Source organism: Chenopodium album, chromosome 21, assembly GCF_948465745.1.
Source record: "Chenopodium album chromosome 21, dcCheAlbu1.1, whole genome shotgun sequence".
NCBI classification, from domain to species: domain Eukaryota; kingdom Viridiplantae; phylum Streptophyta; class Magnoliopsida; order Caryophyllales; family Amaranthaceae; genus Chenopodium; species Chenopodium album.
In genome coordinates this window covers 12,066,594-12,090,203 of record NC_137854.1, presented here as the reverse complement: position 1 = coordinate 12,090,203, position 23,610 = coordinate 12,066,594, and the positions used below count along the sequence as shown (strand labels likewise).

General features: G+C 34.3%; 3 protein-coding genes across 4 annotated transcripts; 2 read left to right on the top strand and 1 right to left on the bottom strand.

Moving 5' to 3' along the window:
• The first annotated feature begins 576 nt into the window (after nt 1–576).
• On the top strand, nt 577–14,607 carry LOC145602927 (F-box/FBD/LRR-repeat protein At1g13570-like). Of its 2 annotated transcripts, XR_014104648.1 has the most exons (10): nt 577–689; nt 1,640–1,743; nt 1,825–1,949; nt 3,463–3,515; nt 5,506–6,386; nt 6,567–6,725; nt 6,813–8,371; nt 9,627–9,730; nt 9,817–9,941; nt 13,492–14,607. XR_014104648.1 is itself a non-coding variant. In XM_081659071.1 (7 exons), the coding sequence occupies exons 5-7, from the start codon at nt 5,517–5,519 to the stop codon at nt 7,104–7,106; spliced, it is 1,323 nt and encodes a 440-aa protein (XP_081515197.1). In that variant the 5' UTR covers nt 577–689; nt 1,640–1,743; nt 1,825–1,949; nt 3,463–3,515; nt 5,506–5,516; the 3' UTR covers nt 7,107–8,483. The 2 variants fall into 2 exon arrangements, 1 of the variants encoding a protein (XP_081515197.1); XM_081659071.1 differs by lacking the exons at nt 9,627–9,730; nt 9,817–9,941; nt 13,492–14,607 and having other exon boundaries at nt 6,813–8,483.
• Nucleotides 13,503–16,231, top strand: LOC145600414 (uncharacterized). Its single transcript, XM_081656312.1, has 4 exons — nt 13,503–14,420; nt 14,503–15,210; nt 15,357–15,515; nt 15,609–16,231. Exons 1-4 carry the CDS (start codon nt 13,503–13,505, stop codon nt 15,900–15,902), a joined length of 2,079 nt encoding a protein of 692 aa, XP_081512438.1. The 3' UTR covers nt 15,903–16,231.
• Nucleotides 16,232–17,359: 1,128 nt separating this feature from the next.
• Nucleotides 17,360–22,662, bottom strand: LOC145601517 (organelle RRM domain-containing protein 1, chloroplastic-like). Its single transcript, XM_081657549.1, has 9 exons — nt 22,177–22,662; nt 21,944–22,041; nt 21,577–21,814; nt 21,396–21,493; nt 21,247–21,312; nt 20,164–20,238; nt 18,028–18,096; nt 17,798–17,904; nt 17,360–17,688 (listed from the first exon to the last, which is right to left on the bottom strand). Exons 1-9 carry the CDS (start codon nt 22,617–22,619, stop codon nt 17,560–17,562), a joined length of 1,323 nt encoding a protein of 440 aa, XP_081513675.1. The 5' UTR covers nt 22,620–22,662; the 3' UTR covers nt 17,360–17,559.
• Nucleotides 22,663–23,610: the final 948 nt, after the last annotated feature.

Here is a 23,610-nt window from a genome sequence, read left to right as displayed (position 1 = left end):
AACAATTGAAATTTAGTAATCTACTCGTTGAGACGATTCCAAAAAGTACCCACAAATACTATATGTATATGTATATGTATGTATATATATATATATATATATATATATATATATATATATATATATATATATATATATATATATATATATATATATATATATATAAGTCAAAGTAGAACAAATATTTAAAAGCGAAGGGCGTATGGGTCAAGTAATATACTTCGTAATATACGAAGTATCTATTTTAAGAGTTAATGCCGGTCTGATTTACTAAATTGAGCTGAATTAAACTGAACTGAATATTTTAGGAGAGGAGAAAATTAGGAACTGAACTGAAGTTGAAGAGAACATACCTTAGGGCCTATTCTAAATTGACTGAACTGAGCTAATCTGCCCTTCAAAAAAAAAAAAAAACTGAGCTAACCTGAACTGAATATTTGATGAGAGAACGAAATTAAATTAAGAACTAAACTAAACTGAATTAAATTGAACTGCACTTATTGAAGCCGACCTGAATTGAAAAATAAGGTAAGAGAACATACCTTACTTTAGTAAAGAGAACTTCCAATCTTCCATGTAAATTGTAATGGAAGAGGTGGGTGTTGTTCTGCTCACTTATTGTCACCGTTCACCGAGCCAAGCTATTCTCCGGTGACTTACACATTCTACGCCGCTTCTCTATTTCAACGGTACTTTTTTGTCTCTCTCTTCTCCATTATGTATTTCTTGATTAAAATTAGCAACTTTAGGTTTTTTTTAAAATTTGACATGGGTTTTGTTTGTGAAGTAAAGTTATATGGTTTTTTATTTTCTATTCTTGTTGTTTCCTTGAATTTCTATGTAGTATATGATATTATGATGAGTTATTGATGATGGGTTTTAGCTATTAGTAAGAATTTTGTAATGAGTGAATGTAACTAATAAGAAATTTTTTGCTACGAATTTCTTTGAATTACAGAATACACTTTCTTATCTTACAGACCACATTTGAGCATTGTTGTTTGTCTGGATTTTGTGTTTACAATGCGATTCGTTAGTTTAAATGAAGATGATTATCTCAGCCTTTTCTTTGTTTGCTCATGATTTTTGTTTGAGGCAGAACTTTAGACTTTGCATTATTGTTGTTTGAAGATCTGGTTTGGTACGAAAATTTAGATTTTTCACTCTATGAATTTGGTACTTCACATAGCACTGGCACTCCTTAAAGCTACAGCTGTTTTTCGATCCGTACTATGAAAAGTGAGTTTAATGGCCAATAAGGGTTTGGCAATTTTTATAGTGTCTTTTTAGTTGTGTTTTGGTTTCCCACAGATCATTGGTGAGTTGAGACGATAGTCTTTGTTTATGATGGTGTTTATTTATTTATTTATTCCAATAATATCGTGCTTCTTCATTATGTACTACTTCGTATTAGTTTGAAATTTCATTCATGTTTGATATACAAACTACAAAGTACTATAGTGGACTGACTCTTCTCTAATCAAAAGGCTGGAGCTGCCATAGTCTCTATTAAATTTCTTTTGTATGTTCCAAGACCTTCAACTTTCTTCTCTCTAATTTTCTTTTGTGGCTAACTGTCAATTACATAGCTCTAGGGATCCATACATTTGCTGTACTTATTGATTGATGAATTTGACAGATTGAAGAATAATTTGAGGGGATAAGTTTGGCCCATCAAAAGGCACCATGAACTGTATTTATCTTTTTTCAAGCTTCCAAAAATTAGAAGCATTTTTTGTTTTGGTGAGTTTTTCTTATTACACATATATCATGTAATAACTGTGAATGTCGAATGCCTTTAACTACTGATGTGCAATGTTTTAGGTGTGCTGTTTAGGTAGGAATGGATGTTTCCAGGAGATTTTGGACGGGAGATTGCCTGACTGTTGCTTCTTTACTTGTCCAGAAGTTAAATTGACAATGGCTGTACATTTTCAATCATTGGATTGGTATTTACTTACCCTGTTCTTGCTGCTGTTTTTTGTTTTTTAAGTATCATATATCATTATGTGATGCCTCTATACCTAACCAATCATTTATTATACTTAATTGTTGATTTGGGTGCTAAGGTCCACTCCCAATCTATAGGGAAACCCTGTGATAGGTTTACATAAGTCAGGTAGCCACCATCTTACAAGCCAAAATATAGATGGCATGGTTTATAATGCATGCCATTAACACCTTGTTAAGTGCTCGGTAGTCTACACACAACCTTGAGCTCTCGTCTGATAGTACTATCAGGGGAAGTCTGCTTTGTTCCTTGTCACACTGTCTAATACGAATTATAATTATCTGTTAGGGAGAGGATGGGATTGTAGTATTGTACTATCCGTGTTTTTATTCTGACCTATTGGAATATACATTGTTTTTTTTTATAGCTCATAGCAAGATTTACTCCAATTCATTCTATTTTCTTTTTATAACATCTTCCTTATAGTAGTTTGTAGCAAGACTTGTCCATATTCATTCTAACATTTACCTGAGTATTGCGTCGACGGGTCATCATTTCGGTATGACATGTCTGACATAGAGTGAACAAGAGAATTACTTTTCCTTTCGTGATGAACAGAATGACAGAGATAATACAATCAGAAATTCAATATTTAAAGAGAAATATTTTTTGTCAAGTGTCAATTGATAAAATGGGAGAATCTATACCAAATTACAATTTAGACTACAGACAGAAACCTTATCTGAGAAATTCTCCTATGATAACTGTCTGGAATGTTAGCCTTCTAGGTGGAGCATTTTTAATTTTTATCTTATTCTATACCCTCTTCATTATTCTTTTCCTTTTTAATTTGAGCATGGAAAGCAGTTTATAACTCCACTTTAGGACTCGAAAGTAAGGGCCTGTTCACATTTACTGAGCTGAATATTTAATGTGAGAGGGAAATTAAGAGCTGAACTGAACTGATTGGAGCGGAAGTGAACTGAACTGATTGGAACTGAACTGGATTGATATGAAACTGAACTGAACTGAAATTAAGTAAATGTGAACAGGCCCTAAGTGATCCAATAAAACTTTTGTGTCTAAATAATAACAACATAATATACCGATATTCATCTAATTCATTTACTTTAGTAATTATTTATTTATCTTTTTTTTTGGTTGAGGAATGTTTAAGGCATGTGTATCTTGGAAAATCTTTTAAAAAGGAATTGAGATCATTTCCTCATGAAGGTATGATTATTTTCCAAATCTGATGATTATTTTCCAAATCTGATTATTTTTTATAATTTTATTATGTGGACACGATTTTATTAAAACATCTCTTATAATGTCTATTGATTAGGCTAAAAATTTTCATCTCACTCTAGCATAGTTCTTGACACAAATTAGCCTGTAAACTTTCATCCTTCTTTGGCATAATTATCGACACAAATTAGCCTTTAAACTTTCATCTCTGTCAAGCATACTTATTATTGAAGAATAACCTTTTTAACATTCATCTCTCTCAGGCATACTTGACGCAGTTTTTGGTGGTGATAGTACTGACAAAGACTGTCACTTGGTATATCTCTATCATGATATAATTCCTTTACTCTTGTTGAATTTCCTTAACGTATTTGATTGTGGATTCTTGAATGAATTGTTATTTATGTATGTGTTGGTGAATTCTTGAAGAGTGGGACCATGGAGGGATTAAACGAGAAAGAGGGAGACCAAAGATGACTTGGTTGGAAGGAGTGAGGAAGGATATGAAGTGCATGGATTTACGTGAGGATGAAGTTTTGGATCGTAAGGGATGGAGGAGAAAGATTTATGTTGATGACTACACGGAATAATCAAATTTGGTTCATGTTAGCCGACCCCACTTTTGGGATTAAGGCTTTGATTGATTGATTGATTGATTGTATGTGTTGGTGAATTAACGCCTAATAAAACGTAAAACAATGATGCTCATAAAGTCATCGATTTTTTTCTTCTTCTGATACTACCTGTTTTTAGTCTTTAATCTTTCTTCCACTAGTTAAAATGTTCAAAATTATCTTTTTTGTGTGTTATAGTTTTGAATTGGGGTTTGGTCTGATTTAAACATTTTGTTACATGAACACAAAGGTTGTTGATCTGACTAATATTGTCCTTTTTTACAGCTTTCTCCTTTTTTCTTTTTGACTTGGATTCTGATTATTTCATTTGCTGAATCTATTTTTATTTCTCTGGTTATGGTTATGAGATATGAACATTTAAGTTATTTTGGACTCAGATCTTATACTAAAGAAATATTTTTTGTAATAATCTACCTTGTTATGCTTCTTATTTCCAATTAACTGAAGGCATATGTCATGTGTATCACAGATATGCAAGTTTGGATTTCTAAGTTAGATTTTGCTTCTTTTTTACATCTGGATTCTATAATTTTGTGAACATTAGGATATGTTTTGGGTTTTCATGTGTCATGTTAGTCTCTTGAGTAATTAAGCAATCACTGTTGACCATCAACAGATGCTCTTCTTTAACAATTTAAACTTCCAGGCTTAGCTCTTCAAATAGGGTTAAAATATGATAAATTGATATTAGCTCTAATTTAGGTTTTCCTCGAGATCTAGATTGCTGTTAAGGAGAATTTCTGTCCCATTTCTGTTGGGTGCAGGACTGTGGAGCTAGGGGTTCAGGGGTAGCCGAGTAGGAAGATCAAAGGGAATATTTGTGGTCAAAAGAACACTCATGGGTGTATTTTGTGGGGACATGAGTGGTACTGTCATGCGTCAAGGCCAGTACCATTGGGCTGTTCTTAGGGGCCACGCAGGTTGCGTCTTTGATCTCACTTCCTTGTCAGTCAGGGTTTCTCCCATTAAGTGTGCTAACCAATAGAGTAGTCATTACCTCTTACCTGATTAAAGTCCGGTAGATCTAAGCTTTATAGGATGTTATTTCCGATTCTAGTTAAAGTGAGAGAAGAGGAGAAATTCATAGACTATTGATAATCACTCTTGAGGGATAAAGTTCTGTGGGCTTTGTAATCACCAGCTACTCATCATCAAAGTCCTAGCGTAACATTGTTGTAATTTTCTCCTGGTTCTTGGTTTCCATGTAAATCTGTTGGCTTTTTTTTTTTGTTTTGTTATTTTCTATGTTATTATTGCTCGTTAGTTTGCATAATCAGTGTAGCACTGACATCCTGTTAACCTTCCTCTTTAGATTGACAGAAGTCATATTAAAGTTCTCTGGTCCCAAAAGGTTCTGCATCATTATTGAAAATGAATTTCTTGGAATGTATTCAATAGGTTCCTAAAGATTGCCCTTTCCCTTATTTTTTTACTTGGAAACTATTATTTAACAACATACTCCGAGTCTTTGTTTGTGATCAAACTATTTCCTTTTCTATTATTCACCTTCTCATGTAGAGTTTTTACAAAAAATTCAATTTTTAGCATTGATTCATCTTTTCGATTTACTTATTCATTATCCTGTGATTATTGAAACAGTATTATGATTATATATTGCTGATTAATATAGAAGATTGACTGAATTTTTGTTGCCTGAATTAATGAATACAGTGAGCAAGAACATGGAAGGCGTGGATTATCAATCAGGTCTAAGGGAACATAATATGTCTGAGGTGACTGTGGATAGGATAAGTAGACTTCCGTGGAATGTCCTAGACATTATTCTTGGGAAATTGTCACTATATGATGCTGTCAGAACAAGTGTTTTGGCTACGGAATGGCGATACAAATGGCTGTCCTTATCCAAATTTTTCCTTTATTCTCATTTTATTGTTGATACGTCTGCTTATAAATCTGTAGGATGGGATGTTGTTTCGAATATCATCAACAGATATTTGCTTCACCATCGATTTCACCATCGCCTTCACCGCGATGGTGGAATCAGGACATTTGTCTTGAGAACATACTGTAGTGCACATTATCCTGAGTTATATCAGTGGATACAATATCTTTCCAAACTAGATGTCGAGATTATGTCACTTGCAGAGGTTGGCTATCTATTCTTTGTGGTGCCTTCGTATCTTTTTTTGTTCGAGAAGCTACAGAGTTTGAATCTCGAAATGTGTGCCATAAAGATTCCATCTTCTTTTAGAAGATTTAGCTTTCTTCGTGAACTCTCTCTCAGAAACGTTTCAATTAGTGATGATGATCTTCACCACTTGATTCTTGCCTGTCCTCTCCTCGAGAAATTAGCTTTGTTCCGTATAAATGAGTTAAAGCATTTGAACATCAATTCTCCAAGACTGTTTGAGTTACAAATAGACTTGGGAATGGAGGACATTGTTATTGGCGATCCAACACGTTTGGATTCAGTTCATATAATTGAGTATTCTGTGCCTCAAATTATTAATTACAACTGGCGGAGTGTTATTCGTTGCTTTTCTAGTATGGTTGTCCTGCGAAAATTGGATTTATGTGGAGAATTTATCGAGGTAATTTCATGTTGATGTATTGGATTTTGTTCACTTACTGAATTTTGTTGATGTATTAAATGTGTACACTTTTTATAGTATGTGTAGTGTAGGTGACTAGCTGTCTTTTCTCTCTCTACTCTAACAGATCATTTCTTAGCTCTTGGCTGCTGATTATACATTAAATCTTTTTTTCCTTAGATCTTGGCTGCTGATTGTGAATTTGAAAATTTCCCGTGGAGTAACAATTCTCTGTCACGTCTATGCCTTACCTATCTAAACAGTAAGATTCTTGGAACGTTCAGGGTTTGTCTATCTCTGCTAAGATCCTGCCCAAACATTAAAAAGTTAAAATTATTAGTAAGTCACTTTCCTTTTCAATTTCCATCCTATTACTAGTATCTTTGGAGGTATATCTGGTGTAACTTTTCATCTTCAATGCTACAGTTTGATCCAGCCGAAGGTCCGAGGCTGATCACAAAATTCTTGAAGGAAAATAAAGGACGAGTCTCCTTTCCTGCACTTGATTCTATTGTAGTGAGGTGTTCTTTTGATGCTGCCATGGGATGTAATGTGAACTTCATTGAATTTCTTTGCGCTCACTCCCCAAACCTCAGGTCTTTAAGGATTGTAGGATGGCCTGTGTGGAAAAAGGCCCAGATTCCCAAATTGCTCAAGCGGTTCAAGAAAGTTTGTCCTCGTGCTTTAATTATAATTACCTGTGGTTATAATAGAGTGTAAGGGCGATTCTGCTTTCATGTGCCCAATTCTATTGCAGTGACATTTTCTTCTGACTCTGGTGTATTGTACAATTGTGACCTTCATTGTGCACTCACTCCCATCTTCTGGTCTTTAAGCATTAAAGAGGCCTTTCGGGAAGTCTGTTCTCGCACTGTAGTTCTATGCACCTGTGATAGGGATTTGACCTTGATGGGATCTCCATCTATATCAGTATCAAAAATGAGATTAGTTCATGTTTATGAGCTGTTTCTTGTGCTGCTGCTTGGTAGTAAGAAAAAAGTCTTATTTTCAATAACTTCCTTTTGGGTGAACTTTTATTAGTTATTTCTTTTGTACTTTTAGTAAAAGCAAGACTGAATTAAGTGTTTTAAATTTCAGTAATTTAAGTATTTGTGATTTCTTCTCTTATATCCATTTTTTTTTTCCTTCCCATTTTATGGTTGTTGGCAAGGGTCTGAGTTCTTGAGCGGAGAGTTTTCCTAATACTTTTTTGTTCTACTCACTAGTTTTTTCTTAGTCTCGTAGTTAATATTAATGAAAATTATGAAAAGTTGATAGTGCAATCTAAGCCATTGAGATAAATCATATATATATATATTTTAACAAAAATCTCAAACATGGTCAAAATTCACTAATTTGTCTGACTGCCTCAGCTCACAGGTGACTTAAATTTTCTTTTAGGAGTATCTTTTATTCTTCAAAGGACATAATTTTTTTCCTTTTTTTATTATTTTTTTTATTTTATCTGATGAATTGCTGTGAAATTGTTTCATTAGCGAAAAATCATGCTGATTGCAAAAAAAATTTAATTTGTTGAATACAGTCAGATGGATCAGGCAATCCATACAGCTACAACAAATTGTTAAACTGTCTTTCCAGTGCGATGTAGAGTAAAGATGTTTCACTAATAAAATAATGTAGAACTTCTACAAATCTCACAAAATACGTTGAGTTGTGAGACTTTTGTTTTTTATTTGCATTACTTTCCTTTTAAATAATAATTTTCTCTCTCTCTTTTATCACATGAGCCCATATTTTTTCTCTCTACCTCTCTTTACTCTAAAAATTGCTTTGGAGTTTGTGAAAACTAAAGTGATGCAACTAAAAAACGGAGGAAGTAACAAATAACAACACGGGACATTAGGCTGTTGCCATGGAAAGGTGGGGTGCTGTTCTGGTGTTGTACTTGTGTTCACCTTCACTTATTGTCACCACTCACCAAGGCAAGCTATCCTCTGGTTACATACCACGCCGCAATTTAAACGGTAGCATTTCTATCTCTGTTCTTCATTACAATCTTTTATATACTTGATATAATCAGCAACTTTAGGTTATTTTTGTTTATCCCCATTGAAATTAAGCAATCACTATTGTAGTTACTCTATGATTGTATACCCTTTTATTGCAATTGGGTTTTAAAATTATTGTAGATTTAATTTGTTGTGTTATTACTTAACTTTGACATGGGTTTTGTTTGTAGATTAGAGTGAATTTTTTTATTTCTCTTTCCTTTTCTTCTCGTTTCTTTGAATCTCTATTTTTATATGAATATGATGAGTTATTATTTCAGCTATTAATAAGAATTGTGTAATGAGTGTGATTAGAATGTGATTATTGCTACTGTACTAATTTCATTGAATTGGAGAATAAATGTAGTGGCTGTTCTTATCTTACTAGATTCTAGACCACATTTGAGATTTCGAGCATTATTGTTTGTTTGGATTTTATGCGATTCTTTGGTGTAAATGAAGAATGATTAAATAAGCCTTTTCTTTAATTTGTTTGAGGCAGAAGTTAGACTTTGCATTATTGTACTTGCAAATAGATATCGTAACATAAGCTATATATGATGATGGTCTTGATTGCGAATACTGGAATACATGCTAGTATTTTTCTTATAATGTATACTGCCTCCAATCTTAAAGTTGTTAGGGGTAACTGTGACAAGCAAAACCGAGGAATGTAGGAGAGGTAGTGTAGCAAGTGGGGCATGTTTCAGAATAATGGAAGAGAGAGTGGTAGGAAAGAAACTGTCATAAGTGGAGTTTGTATAAGAAAAAATAGGAAAGATATTATTGCAATTGGGCTACATAGAAAGGAAAAAAAAAAAGAGTTGTCGTGAATGAGCAAAGATTTAATTAAACAGTAAAGATCAGATTGAAATGGAAAGTTTTACCAACTTAATAGAAAATCGTAGTGGTAATCAATGACCTTTTAAGAAGGGAGCCCTAGCTTACAAATCATATTTTTCCAATGTTTATCATGTAGTTTTGTTTGAAATTTAAATCAGCGTTTGATATATACTACAGAAAACTGATACGAGTACTTAAGCGGCTCTTCTCTAATAAAGGGACTGAAGCGGCTATAATTTCTACTACGTAGTAATTATCTTTTGATTCGACTTTATTCTCTTTAATTTCCTTATGTTGCTAATTGTCAATTGTGTTGTCCTAAGAATCCATATGTTTGCTGTTTATTTTTGTACCAAATAATGCTGTAGCTGATCATTGAATTTTACAGTTTTGAAGAATTATTTACGGGGATAAATTTGGCATTTCTAAGGCACCATGAGTTTTTTCTATCTTCTTTTAAGCTTCCAAATATTAGAAGCATTCTTTGTGCTGGTAAGTTTTTCTTATTACACATTTATTATGTAATAATATTGGCTTGACTGTCCAATGCCTCTAACTATTGATGTGCAATATTTAAGGTTTGCTGTTTAGGTAGAAATGGATGTTTCCAGGAGATTTTGGATGGAAGATTGCCTGACAGTTGCTTCTTTGCTTGTTCAGAAGTTAAATTGACGATAACGGCACATTTTCAATCACTGGAATGGTATTTACTAACCCTGCTCTTGCTGCTTTTTTGTTATTATTATTATTATTATTATTATTATTATTATTATTATTATTATTATTATTATTATTATTTTTATTTTTATTTTTTTTTTAAATGATCATACACGGTCTACTCTTAATCTACTAGTAACCCTGTGATAGATTTACACCAGTTAGGTAGCTAACATCTATGTTACTCGGACTCTTTCATTTACCTCACGTGTCCGTGTCGACACGACTCGTGTCGGACACCGACACTTGGACACTTCATTTTTAACTAAAAACACAATTTTTTTCAAGAAAATGGGCGAGTCCGATACTTGGACACCCGTGTCTAATTGGACACTTCATCCGAGTCCAAGTAACATAGGCTACCATGGCATTATTCCTATCAACTAAAATAAAATGTTAATAAAAACTTGATATTTTAATTGTATGCACTTAAATAAATCCAACATCTTAGTTATTAACATTTTGTTATATATAATAGTAAAAAAAAGATGGTCAAAATTAAAGTCAAATGTGTCAATTATTTAGAAACAAAAGGAGAAAGTATCTTAAGTTGTGTTGTAGTAAAAATAATAATAGTTTTTGTTTTTTATTTTTTATTATTATGAAAGTATATCTCTAGGCGAATCTAATAAAATCTTACATGACTAGTAAATTTAAGGGGATTCCTGACTTGGATACTATTTGGTGTTGTCGAATAGTGGACCGCATGCCAGGGAATTTTTTGAATTAAGTCAGCACATGATAAAATTAAGAATGATTGTATGAGTATAAACAATGTGTAAAAAAAAGGTGATATTATGAAACTTTATAATAATACCTATTTAAACATATTATGTTAAATGCTAATATTTTTATTTTAAATGCGTTATTATTAAACTATGGTCAAACTTAATACTTACCTCCGTTTTTTTTTGTTGACACGTATTTCTTTTTAGGAAGTTTATATGTAGTTGACACGTGTTCTTTTTAGGTAAGTTTTATACTTTGCATTAACTAGTCTACCCCACTTGCTTTATCATTTTCTCTCCCCTCTTTAATATGTGTGCCTAAATTGAATGCGTCAACTAAATATAAACGGAGGAAGTATATGAATTGTGAAGAAAAGTCCAATGTGACATTGTTCTAGGACAAAGGGAGTATTTTGTACACTCTTCATTCTTCATTTCTCTCCCAATATGAGCGTGAAGTACAGTTTATAGCTCTAGTTCAAAACTCAAAAGTGAGTGGTCCAATAAAGCATTTGTGTCAAATACAAACAAGATTATTTACTGTTTTTCATCTAATTATTTTACTTTGGTAATTACATTATTGGGCAGAATGCTTAATGGCATGTGTTATCCTTGAAAATCTCTTGAAAAGGAAATGAGATTATATTTTCCTTCTTATGAAGATGCTACTCTGATTATTTCCCAAATTTGGATATTTTATTATGATATTATTATATGGGCACAGTATCATGAAAACATCTCTTATAATCTCTAATAATTAGTCTACAAATTTTTATCTCTCTCTAGCACACTTTTTGACACAAATTAGCTTCATCCTTCTCTGGCATAACTATTAAACTAGCCTATAATTTTTCATCTCTCTTTAGCATACTTCTTAATGAAAATTAACCTGTAAACATTCATCCCTCTCGGGCATAGGCATACTTGACGCTGGTGGTGATAGTATTAACAGAAATTGTTACTTGGTATCTCTTTCATGATATAATTCTCTTTCTCTTGTTGAATTTACATAGTTACTGTGGATTCTTGTATGATTTGTTATTTATGTATGTGTTGATGCATTTTAATTTTCCACCACCTAATAAGACGTATAAATGATGCTCAAGAAGTCATCGATTTTTATTACTGCCTATTATCATTTTTTAGAAAAAAAAAATTATATAATGCCTGTTTTTAACTAGTTAAAATATTTCCCTTTGTTTTTTTTTGTTGTTTTTGGTGGTGTTGTTATTGTTGGTGGTGATGATGGTAGTGTGTGTGTGTGTTATAGTTTTGAATTGGTATTTGGCCTGAATTTAAAAATTTGTTACATAAACACAAAGGTTGGTATCAGACTAATATTGTCCTATTTTCAAAGCTTTCTCCTTTTTGAGTGTTTCCCTGTGACTGGAATTCTGATTATTAAATTTGCTGAATCTATTTTTATTTCGCTGGTTATGATTATGAGATATGAACACTTGAAGTTATTTTGACCTCAGATCTTATTCTGAAGATAGGTTATTTATAATAATCTACTGCGTTATGCTTCTTATTTGCAAATATGTAGGCATATGTAATGTGTATTACAGATATGCATGTTCTGATTTCTAAGCTAGATTTTTCATCTTTTTTACATCTGGATTCTATAATTTTGTGAAAGATAGGATTAGTGTTGTGTTTTCTTGCACCATGTTAATCTCTTTAGTATTTAGACAATCACTGTTGACTGTCAACAGATGCTCTTGGTTTACAAATTAAAATTCCAGTATGAGCTCTTCAAATAGGGTGAAACATGATATTAGCTTTAAATAAGTATTGAAAATACTTCTCGAGATCTAGATTGCTGTTAAGAAGAATTTAGGTGCCATTTCTGTTGGCTGCTGGACTATGGAGCCAGTGGTTCAGGATCTAGGAAGGTCAAAGGGAATGTTTGTGGCCAAAAGAAGGCTCATGGGAGTATGTTGTGGGGAAACATGAGTCGCATGGCACTGTCATGCGTCAAGGCCAGAAAGCAAAGAAAAGTATGGAGCTTGACACCGCAGTGCTAAATGGTGGCATGTATTCATTCCCATGCTGCTTGTGCGCCAAGTCCCATGTGTGCTGCTCTGAGGGGCCATGCAGGTTGTGTCCTTATGATCTTACTTGTCAGCTAAGTGTACTAACCAATCTAGCAGCCATTACCTGATTATAGTCCTGTAGACCTAGGCTTTATAGGATGTTATTTCTGATTCTAGTATAAGTGAGAGAAGAGCAGAAAGTCATAGACCATTGGTAATCACTCTTGAGAGATTTAAAAGTTCTTTGAGCTATGTAATCACCATCTACTCATCATCAATGTCCTAGTGCAACATTGTAGTGATTTTCTTCTGGTTCTTAGTTTCCATGTAAATTTGTTGGCTTTTGTGTTTATTACTATGTTATAATTACTTGTCGGTTTGCATAACCTGTGTAGCTCTGTCATCCTGGTAACTTGCCTCTTTAAATTGACACAAGTCATATTAGAGTAATCTGGTCCCAAAGGTTCTGCATCATTAACGTGAATAAATCTCGGAATGAGTTTAATAGGTTCCTAAAAATTGTCCTTTTACTTTCTGTATCTAAATAGGAACTATTGTTTAACATCATAATCGCCTTTGTGATCAGACTATTACCTTTTCTATGCTTCACCTTCTCATTTAGAGTCTTTACAAAAAATCAATTTGTAGTATTGAATCATCTATTCAGTTTAATACTTCATTTTCTTGTGATTATAGAAAGAGAATTATGATTATGTATTGCTGACTATATAGAAGATTGACTAATTTTTGTTGCCTGAATTAATGAATACAGTGAGCTAGAACATGGAAGACGCAAGTCATTTATTGGGTTTAGGGGAACAGAATACGTCTGAGGAGAATGTGGATAGTATGTCTGAGGAGAATGTGGATAGTATGTCTGAGGAGAATGTGGATAGTATGTCTGAGGAGAATGTGGATAGGATAAGTAGTCTTCCGTGGGAAGTCCTAGACATTATTCTTGGAAAGTTGTCACTAAAGGATGCTGCCAGAACATGTGTTCTGGCTAGTGAATGGCGATACAAATGGCTTTCCTTATCCAAATTTGTCCTTGATGCTGATTATCTTCCTACTGTGTTTAGTGTTGTATATCTTCGATGGGATAAGGTTGCGAATATTGTCAACAGATATTTGCTTAACCACGATGGTGCAATCAAGACATTTGTCTTGAAAACACACTGTAGTGCACATTATCCTGATTTATATCAGTGGATACTATATCTTTCTACACAAGATGTCGAGATAATGTCACTTGAAGAGCTTGACTATAATATGTTTGTGGTACCTTCATGTCTTTTTTTGTTCGAGAAGCTTCAGAGTTTGGAACTGCAAATGTGTGCCTTAAAGATTCCATCTACTTTTAGAAGATTTAGTTTTCTTCATGAACTCACTCTCAGAACCGTTTCAATTAGTGATGATGATCTTCACCACTTAATTCTCGCTTGCCCTCTCCTGGAGAAATTGGTGTTGTTGGGAATAACTGAGTTAATGCATTTGAAAATTAATTCTCCAAGACTATTTGAGTTACAAATAGATATAGGAATGGAGGACATTGTTATTGGAGATCCTGCACATTTGGATTCAGTTTGTATATTGGATAATCCTATTCAACGAGGTGTGAATTACAACTGGCGGAGTGTAATTCGTTGCTTTTCTAGACTGATTGTCCTGCAAAATTTGTTTCTATGTGGAGCTTTTATCGAGGTACTTCTATCTTTGTTCTCTTATTGAATTGTTTTGAAGGATAAAAGCTGTTCACTTTTTATAGTATGTGTTGGTTCTTTAGCTGTCTTTTATTAGCTCTTGGCGATACAAATGGCTTTCCTTATCCAAATTTGTCCTTGATGCTGATTATCTTCCTACTGTGTTTAGTGTTGTATATCTTCGATGGGATAAGGTTGCGAATATTGTCAACAGATATTTGCTTAACCACGATGGTGCAATCAAGACATTTGTCTTGAAAACACACTGTAGTGCACATTATCCTGATTTATATCAGTGGATACTATATCTTTCTACACAAGATGTCGAGATAATGTCACTTGAAGAGCTTGACTATAATATGTTTGTGGTACCTTCATGTCTTTTTTTGTTCGAGAAGCTTCAGAGTTTGGAACTGCAAATGTGTGCCTTAAAGATTCCATCTACTTTTAGAAGATTTAGTTTTCTTCATGAACTCACTCTCAGAACCGTTTCAATTAGTGATGATGATCTTCACCACTTAATTCTCGCTTGCCCTCTCCTGGAGAAATTGGTGTTGTTGGGAATAACTGAGTTAATGCATTTGAAAATTAATTCTCCAAGACTATTTGAGTTACAAATAGATATAGGAATGGAGGACATTGTTATTGGAGATCCTGCACATTTGGATTCAGTTTGTATATTGGATAATCCTATTCAACGAGGTGTGAATTACAACTGGCGGAGTGTAATTCGTTGCTTTTCTAGACTGATTGTCCTGCAAAATTTGTTTCTATGTGGAGCTTTTATCGAGGTACTTCTATCTTTGTTCTCTTATTGAATTGTTTTGAAGGATAAAAGCTGTTCACTTTTTATAGTATGTGTTGGTTCTTTAGCTGTCTTTTATTAGCTCTTGGCTACTGATTATGATTTCCCCCCCCCCCCCCCCCCCCCGCTTAGATCTTGGCTGCTGATGGTGCATTTGAAAATTTCCCGTTGAGGAACAGTACTCTATCGTTTTTGTCCCTTTCCGATGTAAACTGTGATAACATTGGAGTGTTCAGGGTTTGTCTTTCTCTGCTAAGATCCTGCCCAAACATCAAAAAGTTCGAATTTGTCGTAAGTCACTTTCCTTTTCAATTTCCATCCTATTAAAGTACTAGTTTCTTTTAATAGTATATCTGATGTAACTTTTCATCTTCTATGCTCCAGATTGATGGAGCCAAAGGTCTGAGGCAAATCACGAAATTCTTAAAGGAAAATAAAGGACTAGTCTCTTTTCCTGCACTCGATTCTATTGCAGTGACATGTCCATATGAAACTGGCATGGGATGTACCGTGAGCTTCATTGAATTTGTTTGTGCTCACTCCCCAAACCTAAGGTCTTTAAGCATTGCCGGATGGCCTAATATGAAAAAGAGCCAGGTTTCCAGGATGCTCAAGCGGTTCAAGAATGTTTGTCCTCGTGCTGAAGTAATATATACTTGTGGTCATTATATGATGTAAAGGGCGATTCTCCTTTCATGTGCCTGATTCAATTGCAGTGAGATTCCCTTATGAGTCTGGTGTGGGATGTATTGTGAACTTCGCTGTGCGCTCACTTACCAACCTCAGGTCATCAAGCATTTGATTGATCCTTTCAGGAAAGTCTGTTCTCGTGCTTTAGTCCTCCATCGTATCAGTATCAGAAAGGAAATCAGCTCATGTTTATGAGTTGTTGCTTTTGCTGCTATTTGGTAGTAAGAAAAACTTTTTTTCCAATAATTTCAGTGTTTGGTGAACTTCATTTAGTTATTATTACTTTCAGTTCACTTTTTGGATGTTTTTTTTAGTAAAACAAGACTTAAGAAAGTGTGTTTAATTTTAGTAATTTCAGTGTTTCTTGATTTCTATAGCCATTTCTTTTCAATTTTAGTTATTTCAGTATATCTTGATTTCTATAGCCATTTCTTTTTCAATTTTAGGGCTGTTGGCAAGCGTCCGAGTTCTTTTTTTTTTTTTTGGTGTTTAGAGAGCCACAAGGGCGGGGGTGAGAATCGATCCCAGGATCTCCTGGAATCGGGAGGGAAGCTCTAACCACTTGAGCTATCCCTCACTCTTAGTGTCCGAGTTCTTGAGTGGAGAGTATTCCTAATATCTTTTTTTCTTCTACTCTAGCTTTTTTTTTATGAATAGTTTATTATTTTAACAAAGCACGTCGAAATAAATCGAGCAAGGATTTACATAATACGGAGTAATGTATTTTCTTTTATAGAAATTATAAAATATGGTTAAAGTTTCTTAGTCTGTGTCACACGGGTGTGTGAGTTAAGTGAATGCGGATGTCATCCAAGTTTTCCAGTTGCAGCTTGGCTTTGCTCAGAATTCCCCTAAATTTAATCTAGCAATGTAGGACGGTAGAGTATTATTTGATTTCTATCCCTAATTTTGTTTTGTTTTCGCCGCAAAGCGGCATTGTGGTCTCGAAGATGGTGGCGGTGGTTGAGATGAAGACGGGAAGACAATGACGAAGATTGTGGTGGTGGTAAGGATTTTCTGTTGATCGAAGGTGGTGGTTGTGATGGTGGAAGAGGACATTTTAGATCTGTTTTTTTTTTTTTTGGGTTTTTATTTATTTATTTATTTTATTAAAAGGCAAAAATAGCACTGACTGCCAATTTTTGTCAATCGGGCTGATTAACTGGGGCAAGCCCATTTTATTTGGTCCAGCATAGGTTTGCTTTTAAAACAATGTTTGGGACTTGACCAATTTTTAAGATAGTGCTGAGTATATGATATTTCCATTTAAAGAAAGTGTTGCAATTAGAAAAATGGCCATAGATAAAAATTGTTGCAATTAGGAAAAAAGATGGGAGTAATATTTAAGCCACATTTCATATGGCACAATGCCCATCTTGAAATTTTAATTTCACAGTAAACCATATGTCACATTTCTCAATCGTTTCGTCCTTGAAATCCATCCCTGAAAGCATGTGAAATTAACCTCTTAAAATTCAAAGTGAAATATTGAAGGAATAGAGTTAGGATTCAATTTCCGTTTGAATACCAACATGAGATAACGACCTATACATTTTGATGCACAGAGCCACTGATGACTGATCATGTTAGCTCTATCTTATGTCTTTCTGTATTGAGTTCCATGTTCTGCTCAACTTTTCAATCTTTAGCTGTAGGAATGTGAATTTTGATGAGCCATTCTCCGTGTCACTTTTCTGTCTTGTGATGACAGTGCTCTGGGGCGTCGTGGATTCATCTTTGCTCTATCAACAACTATCATCCAGCCATTTATAATCTACAATGTATGTATCAAAAAAAAGTGAGGCTATAATTTTTGAAGCTCGAAATATTAAAAAGATGAATACATAATTTCAACACATCAATGATGTTGCCCTTAAGCGTACTTTGCCGTTCATTTCTTGGAGAGCTGTTGTAGCAGCAACTTCAGTTGTGTACTCAACAAATGCATACCCTTTTGACCTCTTCGAGATCTTATCCATGATAACCTTAACTGTACAGAATGTTTGCAGGCATTTAGCAGTTAGCACAGCAGCTCAACATAGAAATTAAAGATATATAAAAGAAATTGTAAGAAAGCTGTTCAAAACTTCGAATACATAAAAGACCAACCTACCTTCTACGAGTTCACCAAAGGGTTCAAAGGCCGCACGTAGTGTCTTTTCAGAAGTGTAGAAAGACAAACCTGCAAAGGAAAAATAAAAACCCAATGTAGTAGATATATGACAACAAGTGCTTTGAGCTAGGTATATCAACGAGACAGTTGATTGAAGTTATAAAGTATAAACTTCATTTCTTGAACCAGACAAATATATAAGATACTTTCTGGTTAAGGCAAGCAGGCATAAGGAATAAGGAGTTGTGTCTTTCAGAATGGTAGTTAGAGCATATTCAGGTTTAAGCACCCCTTGCCAACCCATCTTCACATAAACTTTTTCAAAACCTACTCTCTGTAGTCACATTAGTCCAACCTCGCATAATTAAGACATATTTTTATGTAGTTAAGGTGACAGATTTTTCTTCATATCCAAAAATAACATAGCATATTATGTAAATATTGATTCCAGACAGAGGGAAAGAGAGAAGGGGAAAAGGAAAGAATTATAACGAATTAGAGCATCTTTATGCTCCACCTGCAAAAGTGCAAAATAAAACCTAGCTCCAAATGCTTGATAATATACAAACGGAAAGGAAAAAAGACAAAAAGCAGAAAGATTTTGATTTTTGAACAATAGAGCTTAACTTTGTAAGTTCACTACATTAGAGATGAAGCTGCAATGTGTTGAATGCTACATAGCTCTTGATCTCCAAGACACGGTATATATTAGTACACCACAGAATTGTTTTGTTTTTTAATAGCCGGATAATAAAATAGTCTTTTAGAGGACTCTCTACGCGAATTATATTCACTCAAGTCAGTAACCAACTATAAGCAGACTAACATTGAAAATTGACTCAATCTTCCTACTGTTTTTGGGCCTTGGTTTATGTTTTTGCACCAGATGCAAGTTTTGGCGCATACGACACATGGAGAGGGTTTAACAAATAAATTGGAAATTTGGAGAGATACTTTAAAGTCAAAGGACTTCAAGAACAGCCAAACAGGAGTATTTGTAATGTGTATTCAAAGAAAGTAGGGATTTCTCTCTAGCTTCCAATTAGATGCTGTATCTCAGATTCTCAGGTCAATCATGCAAAATTAAAGTGAAATGATATAGATATTGTATACCGCATCCATTATGAATAGCCTTTAACAAGGTACTAACAGTTTTCTACAATAATAAACACTTGAAGAGCAAATCCTGTTGAATTAATGCTATGTGGATGACTCTATGTAGCAAATAGTAGTAGCTAGTTAAGTAAACTCAAGTCTAGACTCACAAGCTGCATGGTAATGGAGATGGGGATGAAACATTAGATGATCAATAATACTGTAAGTGATGGAGTTAGACTGACACAACATATATCATAAGGTGAGTGTAGCTATTCTCATTGATAGTGAGATAGAGAATTACACTTTGTTGATTGGGGATATTCGGAGAAAGCACCTTAGCTGCCCCAGGTGAAAATGGGATGAAGTGAAGCTGAGACTTGCGCATAACAAGTATTATCTCATTCGCATGAAAAACTGTAAGTTTATATCTGAAGCTTTTTCATTCTGCTATATGGCTGCTTCCCATTCGAGGATGTGGCTTACTCAAGAGCATATAAGGAAGAATATACAACTCTTAAGGATCTGTAACTGCAACAGAACGTGTATTTTCACTATTTTTCTTATGTAACTTGCATTTCCCCAAAGCTTAAAGGATACATAATCGACAAAACAACAGCTTGGGTTCATATTTATCTAACTCAAATGTCTCATTGTAATTTCTCTATTCTTATGAAGAACATGTCAGTTATGCTTCAATCAATGACAGTGAAACTTCTGCGTAATTGCTAATGAAAAGCTTTAGCCTAAACTTTCTCTGAATGCCACCAAAATTGGATTTGGACACACATGATTCTGTTTTTTTAATTGGCAGGTGTTTGTTGAGCATATTTCAAGGTGCACTAAGTTCCTGATTATCCTTTTCAATTTGATAGTGTGGTATGTAAAAGTAATGCCATTGTCAATCTAAGAGTCAATGGCAAAGCAATAACTCCAAGGTATAACCAGTCCAACAGCCAAGCAAACATTAGTATGCACTATGCACTTCTGCAGTACCAAAGATCATATATATTGCACTTATACATACAGGAGAATAACTACCTGTTATGAAAAGCTTGGTTTTGCTCATCTGTGTTTCTTTTGTAGAATCAGAAGGATTGGATGCCAATCTGTCACCTGCAATCAATTGGGTATTCAGAATGAGAACCCAGATGAAAACAACACTGTATCCATACTGTTATGAGCACAGATGAGGAGAACACCACATACTGATATTAATATTGTTTGTAATTTTAAAAGCATCCTATTATACTGCAACTGGATAACAGTAGGCATATATTTTCTCTAAGATTAATTTCACACAAGCATGCATAAGTTTAACAGAGCAGATCCTAAAAATTAATTGCTCCCACCTCCCAGACGTTGGGATGAGGTTGGAGACTATGAAGACTGTCCATACATCTCTCTCAAAAGGTAATCTATTGGTCTGCCCCAAGCAGATAGTGGTCAGCCAAGGTCAGTGCAACTGAAAAAGGATTATCAGACATACGTCACATACCAGTGCTATTCTTCACAAATTCACATTTTTTCAAATGGACGTGTCTCTTGAGTAAACATATAATAATTAAATAAACATTGCTCTTCGTTCTCCATGCATCAAAAACTATGCCTCTGAAAAGCCCTAAATGGTTTTCCTCTGACTTAATACCCATCCACTTCTACTAATTAATCCGTATCAATTATGTCTAAACATCTATGTTGAAGATATGCTCTTTACTTATAGACTTAATATAGTCTACAGAAAGAGCTGTGCGCCAATGAACATATACTATTATACTCCATGCTGTCAACTGACAAGCAAAACAAATTTAACCACAAGGCTCTAGTGCCCTATAAATTGTGAATAAATAGGAATAATTTGAATTATCAGTGCATTATGAAACAATTATTTATATTCTCCACTTAGAGAACAAATGGAAATGTTTAAGCTCAACACAATAGTAAATGCTCTCCAATACACTGCTCATAACAAATTATGAAAAAACTGCCTGATTGCTATGAAGACGAGACCTCTTAAAACAGGAAAACTATTGGATTGGTAGATAAAGAAAACAAACATTGCATCATATTTTGTAGCAAACAATACATAGCTGGAAAGCAATCAAATAAAGATAGTAGACAAACCTCCATAGTCTTTATTTTCGGACTCAAAATGCTCATCTGGCTTTACAGAAATAACTCCAGGCACAGCTGCACCAAAAAAAAAGGGTCTAAAGTAAGGAACCCAATGCCAAATGATGAATCAATGGCCAAAGACCAGAAATTTTACATACTAGCTAGCTCTTGCACAGATTCATCATCGAGTTTACAGCAAAACCCAAAATTAGACTGCCATGATACATGATACAGACACATTTGCGCATCCTTCTTGCTGTCATTGAACAAATTGGTTACTCAACTAACCATTTCAAAAACTTACAAAGAAGCATGTGAATCCAAGTGGCCAACACTTACTTTCCCAAGACTTTGGTTAGTATGTTAACATAAGAATCAACTGCCTGTGCCTTGGATAAGACTCTACTAGACGGGTTTTCGACACGTACAAGCCAGTTTTTCGAACCCTTGGGGAACAACAATGAGGTCTGGTTGTGAAAATTCGACACAGAAACATCTCGAAAATTTCGAGCACTATAATCCTTCTTAACAGAATTTATATCAGGGTCAGGAATAACAGATAGCACTCCAGGCAAACCTTTACAATACATGCAAATATAAAAATTGAAGCTGTAAAATCCATTAAAGATTAATATTTTATAGCAACCACTAGTCCACTACTGTAACATACAGAATCAAAGGGTATCAAAGAAATTTGAACGCTTACCAGCAATAAAACGAGAAGTTTCTTCATCTACAATACAGCAGAAACCAAAATTTGTATCACAGGAAGCATCATATATGCAACTTTGTGCATCCTTCTCACTGAAAAAATTCACCAACCCCTAATAATTAAGCATTAAATAAATAAACATCAATAACATTAACAATTCAACGCGTGATTTTATCATGAATTCCGAAACTAATAGTAAAAAATGCATTTAAAACCCGAAAACCCACCTTCCTAGAGCTTTTTCCAAAATACTGACATAATAATTGATGATTTCAGCTTTTGATTGAAACCCATTTGGAGGTTTATCCATTATTACCATCCAATGAACATTTTCACTAGAATTTGGGGCAGTTGAATTTAAGGGTGGTGGTGTTGATGTTGAAGCAGCAGTTGTAATTCTTGAAAATGGTAACTTGGGAAATGAAAAATTAGGAAGAAGTAACAAAGAATTATTGAATAAATCATCAGGATTTTGTTGGGTAAATGATAATGAAACTTGAAAGGAGTTTTGTTTTTTGAGTTTGAATGAATTTGAAGAGATGAAAGAATTCAAAGGGTATGAGAATTTTGAGGATGAAAATGGTGAATTTTGATGATAATGGAGTTTTTGAGGTGGGAATGAAGTGCTGCTTAGATTGATGGGTGTAAGGGGTGAATGAAGAAGTTCCATGGCTCACTTCAGTAATGTGGGCAGTAGTCTGTTTAGTTCTTCATTGTTACATGTACATTTATCTCTTTTTTTTTTTTGAGGAACATTTATCTCATTTATAAACAAGTAAACCAACAATTGCTTACTGGTAAATAAATTAAGAGAAATTAGGTTAAATCTCGCAAAAAAAAAAAAAAAAAAAAAAAAAAAAAGAAAAAAAAGGGCAAGCTCAGATAAGAACAATGCATGGATTATGCAAAGGGTGATATGCACATTACATATCTATAATCATAATCTTCCCAAATCACAATTAGTTAAGCAAAGCTTATCATTGCTAGTAATAATATTATTTATGTAGTTAAAAAAAAATAAATAAATATAAAACGAGAAGTGAAATGCTAAATACTGCCGTTCAAATTTATCGCCACCGCCATCATTTCGAGCAAACTGACAATTTTGTCCTTATAAAACCCAAATCCATTTTTCAGCCTTATTTTTTTTCTCTCTCCTCAAACACCAATCACTCACCTTTCTTATCACATGACCACCACATATTTGAGAATTACCGAGAGGCAATTAGCGGCGAGCTCGGTGGCAACTTCGACGGCGGAATGGGTGGAAAGGAGGTGAGTAGTTTCTAGTTTGTTTTTTTTTTTTTTTGTTTTATGTAATAGGTGGTTGGTAACCGAATTTGACCTCCGGTTACCGTGGACGGTAATCGGATTTGACCTCCGGTTACTGTGGACGGTAACCGGATTTGACCTCCGGTTGACCGTGGTAATAAGATTTGACCTAATCCGGTTACCGTGGAGCTGCGGTTGACCCCCGATTCTTTTTCCGTCGAGCCACCTCGATCACCATCCATTTCTCGACTTTCGTTGTCGTTGTAGCTGTCCGGTGTAAAAGGTGGTAATTGTCACGGTTTTGGTTGATGGGCTAATGTTAGAGAATGAAATGGAAAAAAAAGTTAATAAGGGCAAAATCGTCAATTTGCTTGAAATGATGGCGGTGG

What these genes read in the sequence shown, in the direction of transcription:
- LOC145602927 (XM_081659071.1), top strand. Translation starts at nt 5,517, where the DNA reads ATGGAAGGCGTGGATTATCAATCAGGTCTAAGGGAACATAATATGTCT. An exon ending in TATGTGGAGAATTTATCGAG is followed by an intron (nt 6,387 to 6,566) that starts GTAATTTCATGT and finishes TTTTTTCCTTAG; the next exon opens with ATCTTGGCTGCTGATTGTGA. An exon ending in TTAAAAAGTTAAAATTATTA is followed by an intron (nt 6,726 to 6,812) that starts GTAAGTCACTTT and finishes TCAATGCTACAG; the next exon opens with TTTGATCCAGCCGAAGGTCC.
- LOC145600414 (XM_081656312.1), top strand. Translation starts at nt 13,503, where the DNA reads ATGGAAGACGCAAGTCATTTATTGGGTTTAGGGGAACAGAATACGTCT. An exon ending in TATGTGGAGCTTTTATCGAG is followed by an intron (nt 14,421 to 14,502) that starts GTACTTCTATCT and finishes TTGGTTCTTTAG; the next exon opens with CTGTCTTTTATTAGCTCTTG. An exon ending in TCAAAAAGTTCGAATTTGTC is followed by an intron (nt 15,516 to 15,608) that starts GTAAGTCACTTT and finishes TCTATGCTCCAG; the next exon opens with ATTGATGGAGCCAAAGGTCT.
- LOC145601517 (XM_081657549.1), bottom strand. Translation starts at nt 22,619, where the DNA reads ATGGAACTTCTTCATTCACCCCTTACACCCATCAATCTAAGCAGCACT. An exon ending in AACTTCTCGTTTTATTGCTG is followed by an intron (nt 21,815 to 21,943) that starts GTAAGCGTTCAA and finishes TGTATTGTAAAG; the next exon opens with GTTTGCCTGGAGTGCTATCT. An exon ending in AACCAAGCTTTTCATAACAG is followed by an intron (nt 18,097 to 20,163) that starts GTAGTTATTCTC and finishes TTTCCTTTGCAG; the next exon opens with GTTTGTCTTTCTACACTTCT.